The sequence below is a fragment of the Erpetoichthys calabaricus genome, chromosome 14, assembly GCF_900747795.2.
Source record: "Erpetoichthys calabaricus chromosome 14, fErpCal1.3, whole genome shotgun sequence".
In the NCBI taxonomy this organism is placed as follows: Eukaryota; Metazoa; Chordata; class Cladistia; order Polypteriformes; family Polypteridae; genus Erpetoichthys; species Erpetoichthys calabaricus.
In genome coordinates, this window is record NC_041407.2 from 2,388 (window position 1) to 24,475 (window position 22,088).

The 22,088-nt window shown below is 41.8% G+C and overlaps 1 protein-coding gene across 1 annotated transcript in view; it reads right to left on the reverse strand.

Moving 5' to 3' along the window:
- Nucleotides 1-3,422: 3,422 nt before the first annotated feature.
- acsf2 (acyl-CoA synthetase family member 2) overlaps nucleotides 3,423-22,088 on the reverse strand; it is a 72,293-nt gene continuing 53,627 nt past the window's right edge. Inside the window, exons 11-16 of the mRNA XM_028819350.2 lie at nucleotides 17,814-17,921; nucleotides 16,385-16,536; nucleotides 15,380-15,521; nucleotides 14,277-14,387; nucleotides 13,955-14,023; nucleotides 3,423-4,042 (exon numbers count right to left, since the gene is read on the reverse strand). Of these exons, the coding sequence (XP_028675183.1) occupies nucleotides 3,980-4,042; nucleotides 13,955-14,023; nucleotides 14,277-14,387; nucleotides 15,380-15,521; nucleotides 16,385-16,536; nucleotides 17,814-17,921 (645 nt within the window). The 3' untranslated portion in view covers nucleotides 3,423-3,979. The remainder of the gene's footprint in view (nucleotides 4,043-13,954; nucleotides 14,024-14,276; nucleotides 14,388-15,379; nucleotides 15,522-16,384; nucleotides 16,537-17,813; nucleotides 17,922-22,088) is intronic.

Here is a 22,088-nt window from a genome sequence, read left to right on the forward strand (position 1 = left end):
TGGCCTTCCTTACACATGGAATCTTTACTGATTCACAGGTTTTAATGCAGCTTGATGTGCCCTAAAAATGCCCTCATTTTTTGGGCCAACTGACAAAGGCAACAATGGCAGTTTGGGCAGATGGCGAGTGCGTAGCTGTGAGATGGCCAGAGTGCCATCTGCGAGGCCAAATCCAAATCCAAAGTTGCCATGTTACTCAGTCAGAGAGAGTTGTTCCAATTCTTGGTTGGCCTAATTTGGATCAGCTCTCCTCAAAACTGCGTGTTTTATACACCGACTTGGGTAGGACTGGGCACTTCAGCCAATACAGTTGGCAGGAAAAGCTAAACTTCAAGATTCAGCATGGCACATAACAGGTAAACGTGCCCTCATTCGTATCAAACACACACTCAGCAGCAAGTCCATCTTCATCTTCACAAATGGACCCCCACTGCTTGGCCTTACCCTTTTAAAGCCCCCTTTGCTGTTCTCTACTCACATTCTACTTTATGGGCGCCTTGGTTTCCTTTCATGCCAGTTTCTCTTCTGTAAAATGCCAGCTGCCTTGTAGTGCCCCCTTCTATCTTCCTCATGATCTCACTTCTCTACTTTGGCTCGTTTCATTGAGTAACTGGATTGGGGTCTGAGATGTCAGGGTGTGATAACATTTAGGGTCAGGGAATAAAAAGTAAAGTTAGGGTTACCTGCAGTGAAGGACACGGGTGTCACTAAGGTCTAAAACATGGAAAGAACTTCTGCTTACTTGGAGTTTAAGCTGCTCAGTTCTGGGTGGTCAAGTGAATTGGGCTTAGGGTTTTGCTTCATTTGAGGGGAGCAGGTTGAACTTCATTGAATTAGGGTTCCATCCAAAAAATCAGGGTCAAAACACGAAATGAAAGATGTCCAGATATGGGGTTGGGTCAAGTAAAATTGGGCCAAGTTCAGGGAAGTCTCTGGCGTTTTAGTCAGCAGGATTATGGGGGACTGTGCTGTTCTATCCATCCATCCATTGTCCAACCCGCTGAATCCGAACACAGGGTCACGGGGGTCTGCTGGAGCCAATCCCAGCCAACACAGGGCACAAGGCAGGAAACAATCCTGGGCAGGGTGCCAACCCACCGCAGGACACACACAAACACACCCACACACCAAGCACACACTAGGGCCAATTTAGAATCGCCAATCCACCTAACCTGCATGTCTTTGGACTGTGGGAGGAAACCCACGCAGACACGGGGAGAACATGCAAACTCCACGCAGGGAGGACCCGGGAAGCGAACCCAGGTCCCCAGATCACCCAACTGCAAGGCAGCAGCGCTACCCACTGTGCCACCGTGCCGCCCTGTGCTGTTCTAGTTAAGGGTTAAAAGAGGAAAGGCTTACGCTTGGCACCATCGAGTGGTCAAATTCAACATTTCTGGACTTGAAAACAAAAACAAAAGGAGAGCACAAGTTTGTCTCACTTCCTAATGCTTGGAGTGTTCATTTTGGCTTTAAAGGTCTCGTGGGTACGTTGAAGTGTGTAGAGGAGTGGATTTCTATTTATTGATGCACGTTTGTGACTCGGTTAATGCTTTATACCTTTCAAATACAGTGGAACCTCGGTTCACGAACGTCTCGAAACACATACAAATCGGTTTACGACCAAAAAGTTCACCAAACTTTTGCCTCGGTTCACGACCACAAACTCGGTATACGAACAAGCGAGTTACTCTTTACGGTTTGTACGTCTTCAGTCTCTCCCTGTGCAGCGAACAAGCGAGAGAGAGAGAGAGAGAGAGAGAGAGAGAGAGAGAGAGAGAGAGACACACACGAGAGAGAGAGACAGACACACACACACGAGAGAGAGAGAGAGAGAGACAGACAGACACACGAGAGAGAGACAGACAGACAGACAGACACAGGCAGCACGAGAGAGAGAGAGAGACAGACAGACACACACGAGAGAGAGAGAGAGAGACAGACACACACACGAGAGAGAGAGAGAGACAGACAGACAGACACACACAGGCAGCACGAGAGATGCTGGACTCATAAGGTAGGAAGGCAGTTAAAGATGCGCTGGGCTTGATTTTGTTTTCACTTCTGTTTCCAGCGATCGGCTCTTAGCCTGCCTTCTTGTAATGTTACTTTTCTTGGTGGTTTATTAAATTATGGATTTTTTAAAATGTTAATTTTTTTCCCTGTGCTTAAAACTCATTAAAAAAAAAAAAGTGTGTTTAGCCAGCGGTTGGTAGCGCTGTAGCGCGAACTCTTGCAGTGTTACTTTCCTCTGTTGTCAGAGGTTTTCTCAGTGTTATTCAATGTTTTTACATTTAGTTTACTATTACACTGTACATTCTGTGGTTTAATTAACTATATTTGTGCTTAAAAACTTAAAAACTATATATTTACATACAGTTTGTATGGTCTGGAATAGATTACTTGTATTTACATACAATCCTATGGGGGAAATTGCTTCAGTTCACGACCAAATCGGTTTATGAGTTTTGGAATGAATTACACTCGTGAACCGAGGTTCCACTGTACAGTACTTCATTAAATAAATGTAAAGTTCTAGCGACGTTTCACTTCATTATAAAAGTCCTTGTGAGTGGAGCTTCTTCAGACTTGAACAGCTTTGCCAGAGTGCACCACGATCATGCTGGCCCTTCAAGTGAATCTTATTTATTTATTTTGTGTATATTTGTAAGTAATAAAGTAATTCAGTTGATTGTGTGAGTTTGTACTTTTAGAATTTCTCACATTATTGTATTTACGATTTATTTGTAGTTCCCCCAATTCCAACTGGCTTCAGTAAAGAAAGCTAACTGGAAGGGAGCTTATCTGACTGTCGACTCGGACATGGCGCTCGAGGCAGAGGGAAGGACGAGGACGCTGGAGTTCATGTGCTTAGCCCGTTCTTTGCAGGGCGGAGTCCTCTCCTGTCACGTCAATCCTGGGCAGTGCCAGGGCCAGCCTGACAGTTGTGTGTGCCCATCTGGACAAGACTCTGCAAAAAACAGTGCAAACAGTTGGGTGGTTTGGGAGATGCCACCCTGTGCCAACAGCACTACATCCGCGCTGAAAGGTCTGAGGCAGTGCGTGGCATCGGCATTGCTGTGTCTCAGTCCAAAAATGACAACAGCATTACAATTCTGCCCCCTATGATGCCCAGCCAATCCCATTCAGTCATGTGCCAACAAACAAACAAACCAATAATTTGTCAAATATCGTGGATAAAGGAAACCAAAGTTGAAAGGAAGAGAACAAGCAGGAAAAAAAAAATATTGTGTTTAAGGGAGAAAAGAGTTGGAGAGCGGAGGAAAAAAAGTGGGCATGCAGGGTGGCAGCATTCCAACGCATTTGCGAACACAATACGACAAGCTGTTGGCCAATCAGGACACATCAAATTAATGTACAGCAATTTACAAAGCCAAAATCAAGACACTCCACTTTTGGGGTACGTATGAATAAAATTTTATTATAAAATTAAAATAAAAACACTTCAAACAGAATACATGACCAAAGTAAAGCATGAGCTTAATAAACAATCGCGACCACTCCTCCGAACTCTGAGTAGCTGCTTTGTAAGGTAACTGCACTCCATTTTTGGGAGGATAATAAATTGATTTTGCCACATAAAATTAGACAAGAGAAGAGCCAACTGATTAGAGAAAGAAACCACAGAAGGTCTCATCAGCCGACCTGCTGGGTACGCGAACAGGACACTCCAAAGGAAGTTACAAACATTGGTCACATCAAGACTCCCAACAGGCCTTACCACCCGATGCCACCACAGCTGGGTAAGGGGAACTTTACTGCACACCCAGTTGAGTTCACTTGGACTGGCACCTTCTGCCACTCCACAGCGACCCCTCAACACAGGCCTGCTCACCAAGGAATACAAGATAAAGAACAACACGGCTCTGCTGTAACCACAGCCACCACTTCAATTTCTTAAGGATCTGAAGGTTTATCTTCTTTTTTAACAGCAATTGCAGGTTTAGCTTTTGTCTTCTTAGAACTTCTTGTTTATTCCCAAAGTTTCTTCTACCTTCTCCCGTAGCTTGAACTTCTGAATCTAAAGAAAATGAGATAAAGAAAAGTGACAGGACAATGGACATTAGCTACCCGGGCTTGACAATGACGGGCGGGCAGGCAGGCAGAAGCAGTGGGATGACCCAAGTCTGTAGGCGCTGGTTACGCTCGGTCACCTGCTTGGAAGGCCTGCTGCTCCCCCAGTGAGTGCTGTTGCCAACATCAGACCGAGCCGCAGGGTAAGGTTCACTTAATGCATTGTGTAAGTCCACAAAGTGCATTCTGACAGGTGAGGGGACGCTGGCGCACGCATGTTGTTGCCGCTCCTCCCTGTAAACAACACTTCTCACAAAATTCGCCTAATTCTACACTTTCTTACGTTTGTTTTATTTCTTTTATTGTACGTATAGTTCGTGGATACAGCTGACTCGAATTGTATGGATTTGGCTTATATTTACAGATTTTATGGACTCTACTTTGACTGGGAATAGCTGAGTCTGTGGATCACGGGACGAGAACCTTCAAGCATTTCTTTGTGCCTGGCAATCTAGGACCTCGGGATGATCTGTCTCCGTGATTATATTTAATTCGCTTTGCTGATCTGCTCCCGTTTCATCTTACAGTACTATACGACTGGGAACTGATCTGATGTTCTTATTAACCTGGCTTTTGGCTCTGGGGCGATCACGCCTGAAATTACCAAGCGTTACATTTTGTGACTGTGTATTGGAACCTCCAACTCCTGCTACCTCCTCTTGCTATGCTTTCTGCTGATTGCTATGGCTGCTCACCTACGCTACCACACCCGCCTGTCCTACCGGTTCCACTCTGCTGTGCTGCTTCTCCACTGCTATTCAGATAAGTATTGCCCAGTATCATGCTAAAATACTCTCATGACAAACTCCTTCTTATTAAACAGTTTGTCCAGAGCAAATGGTCTGACTGCAACATCCTAAAGGACGCCGGTATTTTGCAGCGCCCGAAATATATACATCGCGGGTCAGGTCGCCGCCACCGCCGGGCTGCGAATGAAAAGACCACCGGCAGCATTTGCTCAGGAATACGCCGTCCTTCTCATGACCCTGGAAATAGAATTGTCAGTGTGCCAAATTTGCATTATGTGGGAATAAACCCTGATTGCGGCTCTGTGCAGAAAGAAGCCTCATTATGTAATATTGCACTGTTTAACTCGAGGTCTCTTAATGGCAAAGCATTGGTGTTGTCAGAACTCATCACTGACACCAAACTTGATATTCTGTGTTTAACGGAGACTTGGCAAAAACCAAACGAATTTGCGTCTCTCACAGAGGCGACTCCAATTGGTTTCACTTTCCACTCAGAGCCTCGCAGCTCAAGACATGGCGGCGGGCTGGCAGTAATTATCAGAGAAGACCTAAACGTTAAAAGAATCCCAATTGACTGCCCATTGTCTTTTGAGTGCCTGGCTCTTAAACTAACAACGGAATCAGGTCTTGTCTCACTCATTGTTCTTTATCGTCCCCCAAAATACAATGCATCCTTCTTATCAGATCTGATTGAACTTTTGACCCACCTAAGCTCTTACTCTCAGAGAATTATCCTTCTTGGTGATTTCAACATCCATATTGACACCCCCACATCTAAACTGAGAAATGAATTCCTGTCCTTACTGGACTGTTTTGACTTGACACAACATGTTGATTTTCCAACCCATTGTGGCGGTCATATATTGGACCTGATCTGCACTTCTGGACTATCTGTTGCCAACATTTACAGCACTGATTTGGGACTCTCTGACCATAAAGCAGTATTTTTCACTGTCTCATTACCTCTCCCACCTCTTACCTGTAAACGACAAATTTCTTACAGAAACCTTAAAAATATCTGTCCCTCTATCCTTTCTGGATCCATTTCTGATCTTTTACTGTCTGCACCTATTCCATCAACACTAGATAGTTTTGTTCACCACTATAACACAGCCCTTCACTCAGCATTAGATAAAACAGCTCCTTTAAAACATAAGGAGGTTTCCTTTAAACGTTCAGCTCCTTGGTATAACTCAGAATTGCGATCTATGAAAGCAGCTGGCCGACGCCTTGAGAGAATGTCACGTAAGACTGGCCTCACCGTGCACATCCAGGCTTTCTCTGACCACCAAAGAGCTTACAGAGAAGCACTAACTTCTGCCAAGAACACCCATTATGGCAGAATAATAGAAAGTAGCCATGATAACCCAAGGGTTTTGTTCTCTGTAGTTAATAAACTACTCGAACCCGCATCTGGTCCAACTACCTCTTCTACTGAAGTCTGTGAGGAATTCCTCCACTTTTTCCGTAACAAAATTAAAGATCTAAATAATTCAACCAACATAAATACATCATCTGTTTATATCTCTCCCTGTTTTCCCACTCCATCCAGCTCCTTCTCTAAGTTCTCACCAGTCACATCTGCGTTTGTTAATGACCTGCTTTATAAGATGAGGCCGACTACTTGTGTACTGGACCCCATCCCCACCACACTACTTAAATCCTGCCTTCATGCCATAATCCCGACTGTTACAACAATAATAAACTCATCCCTTGACACTGGCTCTGTGCCGCTCACTTTTAAAATTGCTTCTGTAACCCCAACGTTAAAAAAGTCTGGCCTTGATGCTGACAATCTTAACAATTTCCGGCCTATTTCCCACTTACCTTTCCTGTCAAAAGTTCTTGAGCGTGTTGTAGCTTCCCAACTCACCAATTACCTAACCTCTAATAATTTGATGGAACCCTTTCAGTCTGGTTTCAGGGCGCGGCACAGCTGTGAAACTGCTCTGCTACGGGTAACCAATGATTTGCTTATGGCAGCAGACTCTGGACAAACCAGCATATTAATTCTGTTAGACCTCAGTGCAGCATTTGACACTGTCAGACATGACATCCTACTGTTCAGAATGGAGAACATGCTGGGTATCTCTGGCACTGCCCTCCAGTGGTTCAAGTCCTATCTGACTGATAGGCAAGAGTTTGTTAGTCTTGGCAACAGTAGATCCAGCTCAGCGCCAGTCACACAAGGAGTCCCTCAGGGCTCTGTCCTCGGTCCTCTGCTTTTCTGTATTTATATGCTTCCCCTTGGCCATATTATCCGTAGTTATGGATTGGGTTATCATTTTTATGCAGATGATACTCAGCTCTACTTCAATGTTAAAAGTGGAACTTCATCAGAGCTTTCTCAGCTCACAACCTGCCTTAGTGAAATTAAAACCTGGATGGAGCAGAACTCTTTAAAATTAAATTGCAATAAAACTGAACTCCTGCAAATTGGGACTAAAATGCAACTTAATAAAATGAGCTCCTTCCCAGTCCATCTTGGCAGTGATCTCATCAGACCTGCCTCTACTGTAAAAAATCTTGGTGTCATTTTTGACTCCTCCCTCACTTATTCCGCCCACATAAATCACATTAAGAAACTTTCTTACTTTCACCTCCGTAACATATCCCGTGTTCGCTCCTTCCTCTCCTTCTCTAATGCTGAGAAACTTGTCCATGCTTTTATCACATCCCGCATCGATTATTGTAATTCCCTACTGGCAGGTGCCCCTTCTAATCTTATATCACAGCTCCAGCTTATTCAAAACTCAGCTGCAAGAGTCCTTACTCGAGCCAGCAGCAGCGAGCACATCACACCCATCCTGCTCCGCCTTCACTGGCTCCCTGTGTCCTACAGAATCGAATATAAAATCCTACTAATAACCTACAAAGCTTTAAATAACCTCGCGCCAAACTACATCAGTGACCTTCTCCATCACTATGTGCCTGCCCGCCCACTAAGGTCCTCGGATTCTGGTAATCTTGTTGTGCCCGTCACTAATCTACACTCCATGGGTGACAGGGCCTTCAGCTGTATAGCGCCCAGACTCTGGAATGACCTACCAAAATTAATCAGGTCAGCTGACTCCATGAATTCCTTTAAAAAACAACTCAAAACTCATCTGTTCAGGAAGGCTTTTAGCTCTACTTGACTTTATTACCTTTCTCTCAGTTTACTTCTCTGTCAAGATGCTCATGTAACCTGTATGTGTGTGCGAGACCATCAATTATGTTGTCTGTTTTTTTTTTCAGAATTTACTGTCTTAATCTTCTTTGTTTATTTATCTGGTTTGTACAATGCTATATACTGTATATTCTGCCGTTCTTTATTTATTCTGTAAGTGCCTTGAGCATGGGAAAGGCGCTATATAAATAAAATGTATTATTATTATTATTATTATTCTCACGTTCCAAAATGGACAGAAATTTAGAAGAACAGTACAAAAAATACACTTGGATTTAACATGACCAGAGAAAGTTTGAGGAAATTTTTAAAGAGCATTATGGGTTTTGCTCGTCCCCCCGGTCAGGCTTAGGGTAGGGTTTGTAGAGTTGCTCGCCCCCTAGAGGAGGAGCACCGCACAGCCACACTTGCCCATGAAGGTGGACTCCTACCTATCACCTTTGCCTCAGCAATTATTCCTGGGTGATGGGAGCCTTTAAAAATCTCTGAAGAGGTTTTCTAGCAACATGCAATGATATTTTAAATATATTGATATAAATAATCTTAAGAACCGTACAAAGAATTATTGCCTTATTGGTTTTGGGAAAGAACTTTTAATTGAAAGCTGCCATTCAAAGATATCGCAGACGTGTTTTTACCTACCGAGGGCAGCAGAAAGGAAACGTTTAGTGTAGTAAACAAAGGAACAGACTGCACAAGAAAATGGCAAGGACTGCGGTCCACAATGAGCACAAATAACGCCATTTCAACTCTCCACACACAATCCGTCCTCGGCTGAAGTGCCTGAATGTTGTATCTTAACAACTAAAAATCAAACACCGCAGAGGCCTCCAGTCAGCCTTGACAAGGCAGAACACACAAGTCGGCTCATTCCTAGTGGGCCAATAAAGCGGCCGAAGCTCCGCAGGGAGACGTACAACGCAGTCCAAAGCTTTCACTTCCTCCAACCTGTTCATTGGTCAACACAACAACTTTCATCAGGACATTCCTGAATAAATGGAAAGGACCAAAGAAAAGGGGCCAATGAGCCAAGACAAGAACTCATGTCCAGCCAGCAAAAACACAAGGATACTGTGTGTTGAAAAATCAAAAATGGCTTATTAGTATTTGAACCGTGTACCGGGACAAGCAAAGACTAATCATCAGGGCCGAGAGCTTATATACTGTGATGGTCATGAACACCAAAAATGAAATGGAGTAAAAAAAAAAAAAAAAAAAAGGACAGAGTGTTCCACAAACAGGAACAACGAGGGGCAATTTAAAACCCAAATAAGACCTGAACTGGTGAGGCCACCGAGTCAATAAGAGCAAAAAAGTGTGGAAAACAGCAAGGCCTTTGACATTCGGTCTGAAGACTTCATACATAAATGGCCAGTCCTGGCTGTTATGGAAATTCGGCCTCTCATGAGACCTGAACAGTCCTGCCTTTGTTGCTCCAATAAACAGGACTTTTTCAAAAATATTTTTTTAATTATTTCCGTTGGTTCAGAACACCAACCTAGAAAATATCTGTCAATAAACAGGCAAGTACAACATTTATACAAGGCAGGTTTTCTTTCGTTTTTTTGCTGTTCTTGTTTACTACGGTTGCACCGCAAGTGAAACAGCAGCCAAATCCACAGAGGCATTTTAGTTTGAACCTGGTAATAGAAAATCAGACAGATCCTCCGATTAAACACACCAAGTGAGTCTTCGTTTTACAGGCAAGGGTGCAACAGCTCATGATCTTAAACACCATGTCCAATGTTGTTTGCTGTTCTTAAATCTTTCACTAATTCACTGTGCACATCACTCTCCTGTCCTTCACTGACTTCCAAAATTGTTACCTTTCCTCAATTTTTTTTTCCCAATATATGAAATACCCCCCTATTACCATGACAAGCAGCAATGCCATGTAACGTAGGTGCCCAGGTGGCTGCCTGTCATTGCCCGTTAATTTGAATGATTTGGCATGCTGTCCTTTTCAAATTGATACAGTGAATCATCTCCTGCCCCTGTTAATGACATTACTAAGCATTTTTCCACAATGTAATTTGCTGCCTGTCTTCAGCAGACAACTATAAAATAATAAGTGAAAACTGTCACACTATTCATCACTCACATTATTTCACAATTCATGAAAACAAAGAAAAAATAAATCTGAAAATGCGTTTAATTAGGGTGAAACGAGTACAAACAACCTTGAAATGGCTCAAGTGTGGAATACCAAGTACACTGCCAGCCTCCTACTGATGTGGCGAAGGGAGAACATGAGACTCGACAGAGAAATCGAGCCGTCAGTGATGAGCGCGACAACGGTGGGCAGCGGCTCGCTCAGGGTTTTCATTGACGTGGCAGGTGGCTTTCTTTCGGAAAACACAAGGACTGATACAACGTGGTTAAGTGCTTTTTGCATGGGAAAGGCACAGTACGAATAAAATTAATTTATTATAAATGAGGCATCCTTTAAGAAGAAGAAAAAAATAGGATTTGTAGCACGGCTCCCTTGAAATGTTGGCGCGTGTGTTGAATCACAAACCTGGTTTGATGGAAGTTGTGCACACATAAACAAAGCCAAGCTCTTTATTCTCGTATTGGCATACACGGTCAGGTCTGCCATGTCTGTTTAAACACTGTAAGTGCGATGCATTTACTTGAAAATTGCTCCATCCAAAATTTGCCATCTCTCTTCTTCTATCGCTTACTGTGTGCGGTGATATAGCAGCACATCTCTCAGTATATGGACACTTGTCTCTCTTTGCACTTACTTAGAACACGTGACGCATTTCTGCACCAACATACCCAGTTAGGGTCAGTTGTCAGGTTTGTTCAACTTTTGTTGCATGAAAGAGCATCAACATTTCATCAGGAACACTCTGGCATCAAATTATGGATAGCTGATGATGTAAGTAATAATAAATCCTAGACAGTATTCCCTATTTGGAGAACGATCCCACCTCAGTTACCAGGGAAAGATTGTGGGACTTGGGTTGGGACTTGTGAGCCCATCACTGGCAATGTGAGAAAAGTCAGTGCTGAGAAAAAATGTCACATCTCTTGCATGAAAAATAGGCTACTTGCACAAAAGACAAACATCCTCTGTACCAAACAGTACAGAAAATGAAATGGGAGCTTCCAGTCTACTGTGAAAGGGCACATTAGAGATGTTGAAGGAAACAGAGAACGACAATGGGAGCAACAAAACACACACTCAGTGTTGTGGTGTGAAATCTTGCATACAAGTCTTTGTAATTTTACGACAGGGTCGGGATGAAGCGCCTCAAACAAGTTTGGCAAATGTTTCTCTGCTGGAGTCTCTCAGTCAACCCCCACAGGAAAGCCAGGCTGCCCAACTGGCAAGCATCACCTTAACAAATGGTTTTGGGGGTGGCAGGTGTGAAGGTATTCTCTGAACCATTGGTCTGAAGTATGGCTGTTTGGGATTGGCTTGCACCAGAAGCCTTTAAGTACCATGACACCCTATTGGCTGTAGGGGTTAGACAGAAAATCTATAAATTTGCTTGCTTTACGCACCTGTCTCTGACCAACTGATGAAAGACCATTTGACAGACCGTGAAAGCGGCCATATTGAGACAGGCATGCGGCCTGTTCTGAAGATAGCGGACCACAAATGAGGACTTGACTAGAGACATTAAGTAACTAACAAGTCTGTCTGCCGCCTGAAATGACACATCAACATTGATCAGGTTAGATAGTTGACAATATTCAAAAGTACTTTGCATATTGATATTTATTAATATTATCAATAATCCATTTTTTAAATTGTAACTCTGGCTTGTCTTAACACCCAATTGCCTGAGATTATAAATGTATAAGGGAAGGTGGGGCGAAGTTATCTCCTACAATACCTTAGAAAGAGTCGTGAGTCTGTGAGAATTCAAGCATTCTGACAAAGGCTAAATATTAATAATTCAAAAGGGGAAAGTTGAGTAAAATATCACTCTACCAAGACAAAACACTCAGTAAAACAACAGTGAATTTAGTGCATCCATTCTGGAGTGCAAGATGCTGAAACTGCAAAATTGATACAAGACTGGTGATGTGAACAGAATTATACTCCGTCCATCATGCAGCCCGCCATTTCCCTCTGTAATCCATGAAATATGTAGGTAATGATATCATATAATAAAATATTTACTGTGTACTAAAAATCATTTGGGCTTGATAATATTTTATGATTCCAATTGATTGAAATTAGGGTTGTTTTGATTTTTATGATTAGGTACTAAGGGGGCGTTATGCCAACTTTAGAATGTCGCTCTTTTCACAGACCCTTTGGGCAGTTCTTCATTGGATGAGAATGAAGCAGCACAAAAATTGTAGAATGAAGAGGAATGAAAACACAAAAGAAAAGAAATATGACTGAAGCAGCTTTTTCACCCTGCAACAGAGCGTTACGTTTTTTTTTTGTAAGCATAAAAATAAAAATAAATGCAAGCGAAATTTATTTTTATGTTCACTCAAGTTGTAATTGGTTATTTATGTCTTTTGAAGGTTGAGCATTAGGGTTACATTATCAGGCTGTTGTCCTGATGGGCAATTAGCAAGAACTAAAGGATCCAGACACCATTTGGCACCTGGTTATGGTACTGAAAAGAATGTGTGGCAGTTCTGGTGATAATAAACCAAGCCATTTACCAGGCCGCACTTTGCTGTTACATTTGCTGTAGTTGACTGGTCGCTGTGTCATGAACACTAAAAATACAGTTGGAAGAAAGCAGAATGGATGCATTTATATTCCTTTTGGGTCCAAGAGAGCCAGAATGGCAGCAAAATCAGATGCAGGGAGTAACCAACCCTGCACAAAGCTCACTGTAAATGTCATTAAAAACACCATAAAAATAGAACAAAAAACCAGAGGGGCAGATCAAGACACAGGGTTAGAGCTGCTCAACTGGTCCAGCATAAAACACATCCGCTGCACTGAAAGCTGCTAAGACAACAATGGCACAGGAGGCTGGAACGACAAATCTAGCAAACTTCTTTCCTAACAAACTGTCATGCTGGCCCATGAAATAAAAGTTAATTTAGCGGATATTTACTTGCTGAATGTCAAACTGTGTTCCATATTAACGTTGATCACAAGAGTTCAGTTGTGCTTCCAGATGACGAGTAATGCTCTAAACACTGAAAAGTAGGAAGCCGATGAAGATTGTGAGAGGCATTGAAGTCTGCTACTTAAGAAGTGGGGTGACACAATCGTATTCTTTGTCATCAGGGCACTTTAAGGAAGCTTTCTACTGGTCATATTGCTGCAAGCTTCCAATATCAAAACAGCTTAAAGTGAATCTTCCTACAATGAGAGGCTGCACACAAAGAAAAAGTCTTGCAAGATACCCTTGCCCCTCACGTATATCTCTTTAAAAGGTGGCTTTTCAACTTAAGTGGGACTTGGGGGTTAAAGGATGTAGCACTGTGTAGAATGCGTAGATCATTCACACGCATCACTGTTTCTTAGCGAGAATCCTACAAAGACAGAATTAATAGAACCGAACCAGCAAAAGCACAATAAGACAAAAGTAAAGAAGAAGATTCAATCACCAACAGCGGGCGGCTGAAGAGTTGCACATCAACCAGAAGGAAGTGCTTGGGGTTCTTGTGGATTGCAATATCAAAATGTGGGACGATAGGCTGGCTATCAATGTCTTTTAATAACGTTATTTGAATTGCCGTTCCTGTGGTGTACTTCTAACAAGTACAAGCCAAAGATAAATGTGGTGGTGAAGCCATTTCTTTGAGTCAACTCATAATTTACAGATAATTGTTTCTTTGGATTCATTTAATCAATTATTTTTTTAATAATTAATATAATTACATGTTAACATTACTGGCTAGTTAGACATGTTAACTGGTTTTATATATATATATTCTATATATATATATATATATATATTTTTTTTTTATTAATTTACGGAAAAAAACAAAAATGTCAACAACTTACCTTTCCTGTAACTGTCAGTGGATAATCCTCCATAAAAACTACATATCTAGGTATTTTAAAATGTGAAATCTGGAACGAAAATGTCATTCATAATGTTATGTCATTTCCCAAGTTCTTCTCCAAACAAGAAATTAAACAATACCAAGAACAGCTGAGTCTCTTCATATTTTCAAAATTAAACTATTGGTACAGACGTAAAGAGACGCATTAAAGGAAGTGGATTGTGTCAAGGTGCCACACAAGCCCCTGCTCACCATCAACAAGTCTACGTGCATGCGGACTTTATCTGTTCATGTGACCATCCATTAAATAAATCTCTTACCTTGCCTTTACAGAAATCCTTGATTTCTTCTGCTGTGCTTTCTGCCCCTCGTGCAAGTCTGATACAGGCGCACACCTCCTCTCCCATCTTCTCATCCTTCACCCCGACCACCTGGAGAAGAGAGTCATTTCAACTTGTAACCAAACAAGAGTCCCCGTTAATATTCCAATCATAAACTAGGAGTATGTGTGTATTAAAAGTCAGGGATCAAGGGTGAGCCAAACGTATGACAAAAGAAAATTCTCAGTCCAAAAAAAGTTTGTAATAAAAAGGTTTCGCAAAAATTCAAGGTAAACAGTCCACATGAGTATAAAGAAAAACTTGTTACACATGCACAATAAAAGGCAAAAAAAAAATTTTCTTCTTTAAACTTAACTCATCCTTAAGTACAGAAAACAACTGAAGTTTTGCAACAAAAAGTTATTTCTCTACGCTTTACTTCACATTCAGTACAATCTCAACGTACGGCGTTGCACATACGACTGAGCACGCTAAAGCATGCTTTGAAACCGTGTGTCCTCCATGCCGTACTCGTGTCAAGGCAGGTCGCTATTGGCGACTAATCTGTAGTCAGAGGGACAACAAACTGTTTAAATATACCGATTCATCTTGTGGGGCTTACAAGAACCTCTCATATACTAACACTAATTTAGAGGCAGACATTTAATAAAACCAAGAAGTTACTTCTACCAACTTAACATAAATAACTAGTAAATGGCACTTACAATAACTTTTCATCCTTTTTTTAATCCACAATTGAAGAATACATGGGCCTACTTTCATGCAGGGTCTCTGTCTATGAGTGCTTTCTAATGCTAACACTTTAGATGACGTACTCAGAACAAGATTTGGATGCTGTTAAGTGATGGCTGGAACATTGGATGTTGTAAGGGAATTCCCTACAGGGTACAATTCAGGCCCAAGCCCCTCGCTAAACTCCACAGACACACCTACTAAGAAACCATCTAAAGCCAAGCACTCAGAACAGCTACTCCCCCAATCTGCTCGATTAGATCAGAGAACACTTTAAACCAAACCTTTTCAGTACCTAAATACAAGCATGGCTTCTAGGATTCCACTGGTGCAGTTGAGCACAAGATTACCTGGACCTCAGCAACTTTAGGGCAAGAATACAGAAATTGTTCAATTTCTGCTGGGTAGATGTTTTCACCACCACGGATGATCATGTCTTTGATGCGTCCCACAATCTTGCAGTAGCCATATTCATCCAGTGTGGCAAGGTCTCTGTAGGTGAGACAAACGCAGGACATGTGAATTTGATTTTAAGGCACAGTAGAAAGGCTGGGATTCAATGAGCAAGAACGTAGCTTCTTCTCTATTGGTTACCATTAAATACATTTGATTATTACAAATAATTGAGGGGAAAAACAGACCCAAAAAAGCACAAATACAAAACAAGGAGTAATAACACACAACCAATGATAAATGTCACAGTGTTGAGATTTTCTTTTCTTTTATTCCCACTTTATGCTTTTACAGATTTAATTTGTTCATTTTTCATATTTTGTAACTGGTCTCTTTTAAACCTTGCGATTCACGTGACGTGATGCCAGGATTTATTTATATCTGTGCTTTCTACTTTTAAATTTACCTCACATAAACCTGTGTGTGTAACTTTATCGGTTTGCAGCCCAGTCTGTACAGAAATGTTACAGCAAAACTGAGGGGTGGCACCAGAAGCCAAGTCAAACGTTTTACTTTGCACAACTTATTTTGTTCTCTCTTGGTGAGAACAATACAACACAGAACCCTTGTTAGTTAAAGGGCTGGCGAGCTGCACTTCTTTAATTACAGGACCTTGCTGCTTCACTTATAGCACTGGAGCAAATATACAGGCATACAACAGCATCTTCTTTATTTCATAGATCTAAAGTGATCTTTATAATAAACTGCACTGTTCCATAACTTTGACTTGGCTGCATCCGTTTCCCAGTACAAATAAAAACTTTCTAAGGGTTGTTAAAGCCATACAAGAAGTACTGTGTACTGTAAAGCTTGAAATAAAGGAAGAGAATACTAAGAGATGAAGTCAGGAGCACCAGTCCTAAAGCCCGGCACACTGCTTTCGTTTTTGTTTTCTTACTCACCCCGTTTTATACCAGCGCTCTGGAGTGATGCATTCGGCATTCTTCTCTGGGTCATTCCAGTAGCCCAGCATGATGCAGTATCCCCGGATCATCAATTCACCAGAAGTATTGAGAGGAAGTTTCTCCCCAGTACTTGGGTTCACCACTTTTGCCTGTTGAATTATACCATCCAGAGAGATTAAGTGCCTGTCTGTTTTAGCAAACCATTTTTTGTAATGTTTAATACAATAGCACATAATTAAGCAAACAATTCTTTACCACTTGCTTTGTTAAATGATTGCATAGGACCAAGGAGAGATGATTTCACATTTTTGCTCTCATTTAGCTTTTCTAATTAACATCTGTGTTTGTACTTAAGGTCTCCAATGCTTCTCTCAATTTGGAGCACTTAAGACATGAACTAGACCTTGACTAGATGTCAGCTGCAACTACATGACTAAATGGGACTCTCCTGAATCAATGGCATTATATGTCACTCCATTAGGCCGGACCTACCTACTGTATGTTGGCCTTTCAAATTATCAAGCGAAGAATAAACTACTCTTTCAACATATTACTTGGAATGGCACTAATACAGCTTTGTAATGTCCCGTTCATTTTGATTTTCTACAACGCCCTCAACTGACTGATCACTTGCCAGTCACAACTGAGTTCATTTAGTGTCGACGACACTCTTAACTCCGTGCACAGCAAATGCCTTTTTTCACAGCTCTGAATCACAAGCCGGTAACGGTGTGTAAAGTTTGCCCATTCTTCCCATGATAATACCCGATATTTTTTATACTACATTGCTAAGTCCTGCAAATTTGGTTAACTATGCATTCTGGCCAGTTCCGCTCAAATAAGGCTCTGGTTGCACACCACCATCATCTTTGGTCAAGCAGATTTAGAAAGCTGACAGCATTGATGTTTAAGTACTCCTAATACCTCCTAAGAATTATGTTTTTTTTTTTCCCCATTAGGAATGGCAACTCATGAATACATGATTAGTATTTGAACCCCTTTATTATCTGGACGCTCAACATGTTCAGTTTTTAACTTGACAGTTCGTTACTGAAGCCTGCCTGCGGTTCTACTGGTCTACTACAACTCAAACATTGTCAAAGAGACACAATAAAACAAACTCAAATCTTACGCAGATCTGTGTGTTTCTGTGATTTCAAACCTTTTCTCCCAAAATAAAATTCTGCTACCGAGAATGTCAAGAAAATTCAGAGCACATAAGAAAGCATCAAAAATCCTGCGTCGCTTGCTGGTCCCTACGCGAGCCAAGTGATTCTGCTCCAACATCCTTGCATCCTCATGCATGATATGAACACTTCCAAACACTCCCTCAGCTACAAAGACAGATTCAAACCATCGTGTTTGCAGCTGCCTATCTATAAATTTTAGGAAGTTCTTCAACAAACAACAGGAAAAAGATACCCACCTCTGTGTGAGGAAGAATGAATCCCACAGTTTCCAGCTTGCGATTTATTTCATCCCGAGGAAAGCCAAGGAAGGTCACAGGGCTGTTTTCAGTTGTGCCGTATCCAATCTGAACAAGACCACATCCAAGTCAGCATCAGTAACCGCAGCACTACTGTACCACACACACACACACACACACACACACACATACACACTGCTTTTCCATCCATCTTCAAAATGACTCAAATTTTCATCCCATTTTTAATCAGTTAATATTTCATTTCTTAATCTCCTCAGATTCATACAGTCATTTTACCACACTGCAGATTAGCCCCAAACAATTCAAATTCTGGAGAGAACATTAAGGACATGTTGACTTGCACCTTAATAAGGTCAGTCTGGGGAGCCTAAGGGTCAAAAGGCACAGCAGGCTGTACAGCGACAGGTTTATTTCCCCTTAGCCTTCCCCAAAACACTGACGTCAACAACATACGGACATAACACGGGCCACTTTTAACAAAACCTCTCCTTTGATTTTTTAAATTTGTAACATACAGCCTACGAATTCTTCACTTTGTTAAAATGTGCACAAGCACTAACACTAAAAAACAGATAATAAATAGACTAAAACAGGCAATGAAATATGGAAGTGCTGCCCAGTTAGTACCCTGCTGCTCATTGCCTTCGGCACACTTAGATGTGCATATTTAGAAGTAAATGTCACGGATAACCACAAGCTACCCCTGCTGAAAAGGCAACGGCTCTAGAATTGTTTTACCTCATTGATAAAGAAAGGAAAATGAATGTCAAGTATGTCATTAAAATGCATTTTGCGTAAAAAAATCAAGATGACTAACTGTAAGGCCATTTTGAACATGTTTATTAATAAAAAAAAAAAATTAAAAAGCTACATCAGCCCTTTTCAATTAAAAACCTTTAAGTTTGTAAACACTACAGTACAGTACACTGGCCTTTCTTATGCCACGACAGACAGTGCCATGAAAGCCATTTGGTATGCTGCCCGTCTCCAGTGATGGCAGTAGAAAGCCAAGAAAAAGCTCAAAAATCTCATTCTTGTGTGGTCTCATAATGGTTTCAACACTCCAGGGGAGAGCCCATGAGGTCGATTTGAACCCTAATCCCCTTTTACGATCAGATGTAATACTCCGGGTGGGTCGATGCTGCTCTGAGAATCTCCCCACAGGAAGTCCTGTACTCTAAAGTCGACAGCCACATAAGAGAGATCTGAAATCCTACCTTCACAAACAATACTTCATTTTTGATAAAGAATGTTACAACAGAGGTCTGAACAGCAAGTTGTCAGTCCTAGTAGACCTACCGAGGAAGAAAGAAAACCAAAATGCTAACTGGCAGCAGCATGTCATCAGTGAAGTCGCATTTCTATCAGGCAACATTTTCAGTTCAGCGTGCCATGAAACACAACATTCCAATGGCTCTACAGTCATGCAATGATAAATGACACACTAAGTGATGGTGAGGTGATTAAATACACTAAATTGACATTATGCTTGGGAAGAGGTCCAGCAGACAATGAGCAGTCATTACAGGTGTTGTTTCGGTGTTAAAAACATAACGTGTGAAAGAATCCAACTTTAAATTAATTAGCGCACATAAGGCCAGCAAGTGAACATGTAACATTTGTCACGTCTCCCAGCAGGTTGTGTGTGTCATTCTTGTCTGTACGACTATGTGAGTAATGGCAGCGATCAGCTTCGTGTTACAGAAACACTACAACAATTGAAAGCTGGTGAGGATTGGCCTAAACTAAAACACACAAAAGGACATAAAAGAGCATTCAGAAAATGGAACACAAAGGTGGGGAGCTTTCATTATAGCACGTTTACTGCATTACTGTGTTCTGCTTACTGCCAATTTCACGTTGGCAGAAAAGCATTTTGCCACTGTTGCCATGTTGGTATCATAAATCTATGCTCCTCTCCTTACTTGGCTCTTTGTTCTGGTTTTTAAAGACCGAACACTCAACTGAAATTGACGAGATCGTCTCCAATGCAGTGTGTGCCAATCAGTCCAATTTAAAAATGGCGGCAACTTGGCACACATTTACAGGGTGAATATTCTGAAGGAGCCCATAAAGCGTGCTGGTCATGATGATGGTCCCAGTTTCCACCTGCTGTTAATTGTGGCCTGCATGCGACCTTCCTCCTAGCATTTATAGAAGTCACAGAGCACCATCAAAAGCTAAGCTCACAGCCGACTAGGAGGTGGGTAGTGCCATCTGCCCCTTTCTCCCTCAATCCATCCATAACGTCAATTACAGAATACCTTTCTTTTCACAGTTTGAAGACAAGTCTCTCTCAAAGGAATACTGCTGACTATTTACATTTTTGCACAAATTCGCAGATATAAGTCAGATGAAAAGCCAGCAGAAAATGTGAATTTAGGAGGACAGTGAGACATGTGTGGATGGTGTGAGAAACGGTGGAGCCAATGGTCGCTGCCAAGCTCTTACAAGATCAGTACAGGCAAAAGTCAACTCCATGAATGCATATCACATAATCAAATTACAGTCGTCTTCTCCAAAAGGCAAAGGCCACAAGCAAAAACGAGTTAAACAGTAGTAAGATCACTTGGATGACGACATCCCGTTAGCGATGGTGTGATATGACCACGCCGAGATCATTCAATCATCTGTCATCACATTAGGCCATTCAAAGGATCTCCGTGCTTCCTTTTAGGTTTCACGCCCGCACTCTTGCAAAACTGAAAAGGAAGCAAAAGTGACTCCATATTTAAAGAACATACATGGATATCAGAGGAACCACAACCAAGTGCAAAGAGAGGTGACTGCTATCCAGTTTATTTATTAAGGGATCACAATCCAATTTTAATTGGATTACTAGTGGGAAAAGAGAAAGAAAATGACACCTCAGCACGTCTGCTCAATCTGCCACAAAACAGATAAACAGTTGACAAGAGTGAGGCTCGCAGTATAAATGAGCTTCAGGTACTTTGTGCTCTTTTACTACCCTGACCACGGCACAAAACACCTCATTCTCATAAAAATGTGACATTTGTCGAGCAAATATCAAATTCCTCTCTTCTGGTTTGAGAGGCCCAGTCTTGTAAACATGTCCATTTGAGTTCAGGCCATCTCCTGGGCAAAAAGCCAGAAGTCATCCAAACCTTTCAAACGCACACAGCATCAGAAAGCCCGGGCCTTTCAGATATCCTTACTCTGCAGAGAAATTATTATAAATACTGTAAAGACGGACAGTAGCACAGTGGAGAACGCATCTCAGCTTCCAGGAGTTCTGTGTAGAGATGATTTGTTTATGCAACAAACGGCCAAGGAGGTCCTGAGAGTGAATCTGGAGAAGTACAACCAGCTGCATGAACACACGGGTGGGGAGGACTAGGAACACTAGAGGCCGGACCCTCGACCTCCTGCCCCTTCACTAATGCTACGGCTCAGTTTTTACTAACATTAGACATGCTGCCTCCTATCACGTCTGTCATCAAACCCATTCAGTAACAGCCGTGTTAATACTTTGCAACTAGTTTTTAATTGTTGTTTATTATGCGACATTTTGCTTCTGAATAAATGGATTTCTCCCTCGGGAATCATTAAAGTACTGCTAGTGTTTGTTGGATGTGGAGTTTGCATGGCTTCCTTGTGTTCACAGACTACTATCAACCCCACCAAAGTTACCTTTTCCGTAGGACGTGTGTACACAACTCATGATGTGCAGGCACTTTGCCTAATGCCGTTGCCCAATTTGTGCTACCAAACAGAAAAGCTGGCTAAAGCTTAAAAATTGTAAAGACTGGCCCGTCTTTGATGGCAATCCATTTTAAGGTGCATGCCCAAAAGCGAGCACATTTAAGGTGAAGTCCGAGAGAACAGCAGCAGTTGACCCCATTTCTTTGAACCTACTTGCACATAAAGCTACTCGGTCAGATATGACGTGGGATCATTTGCCGCTGTACATGGCTTCTGCTTGAAACAAGTTACTTTAGCAGCCAGTCCACCGGAAGATCCCCGGATGCTCTGTCATTGTCCCCCTGGTTCTTTCTAAATACCCAGAGATCCTTCTCGGCTCCTGCTCAGCGATACACTGAAAGGCCAATAATGAGGCAGTCTCCTTTGGTGAATGAGCGAGTAACTTTCAATTTCTTTTGGCTTCCACAACACCTACAAAACACACCTTAAGCGCTCAGCTGTATAACAGAAAGCGTAAATACAACATCAGGCACCTGCTCAGTTACAGACACAATCTTGTAGCACATCTGCAATTTTATAAGTTCAAATCTT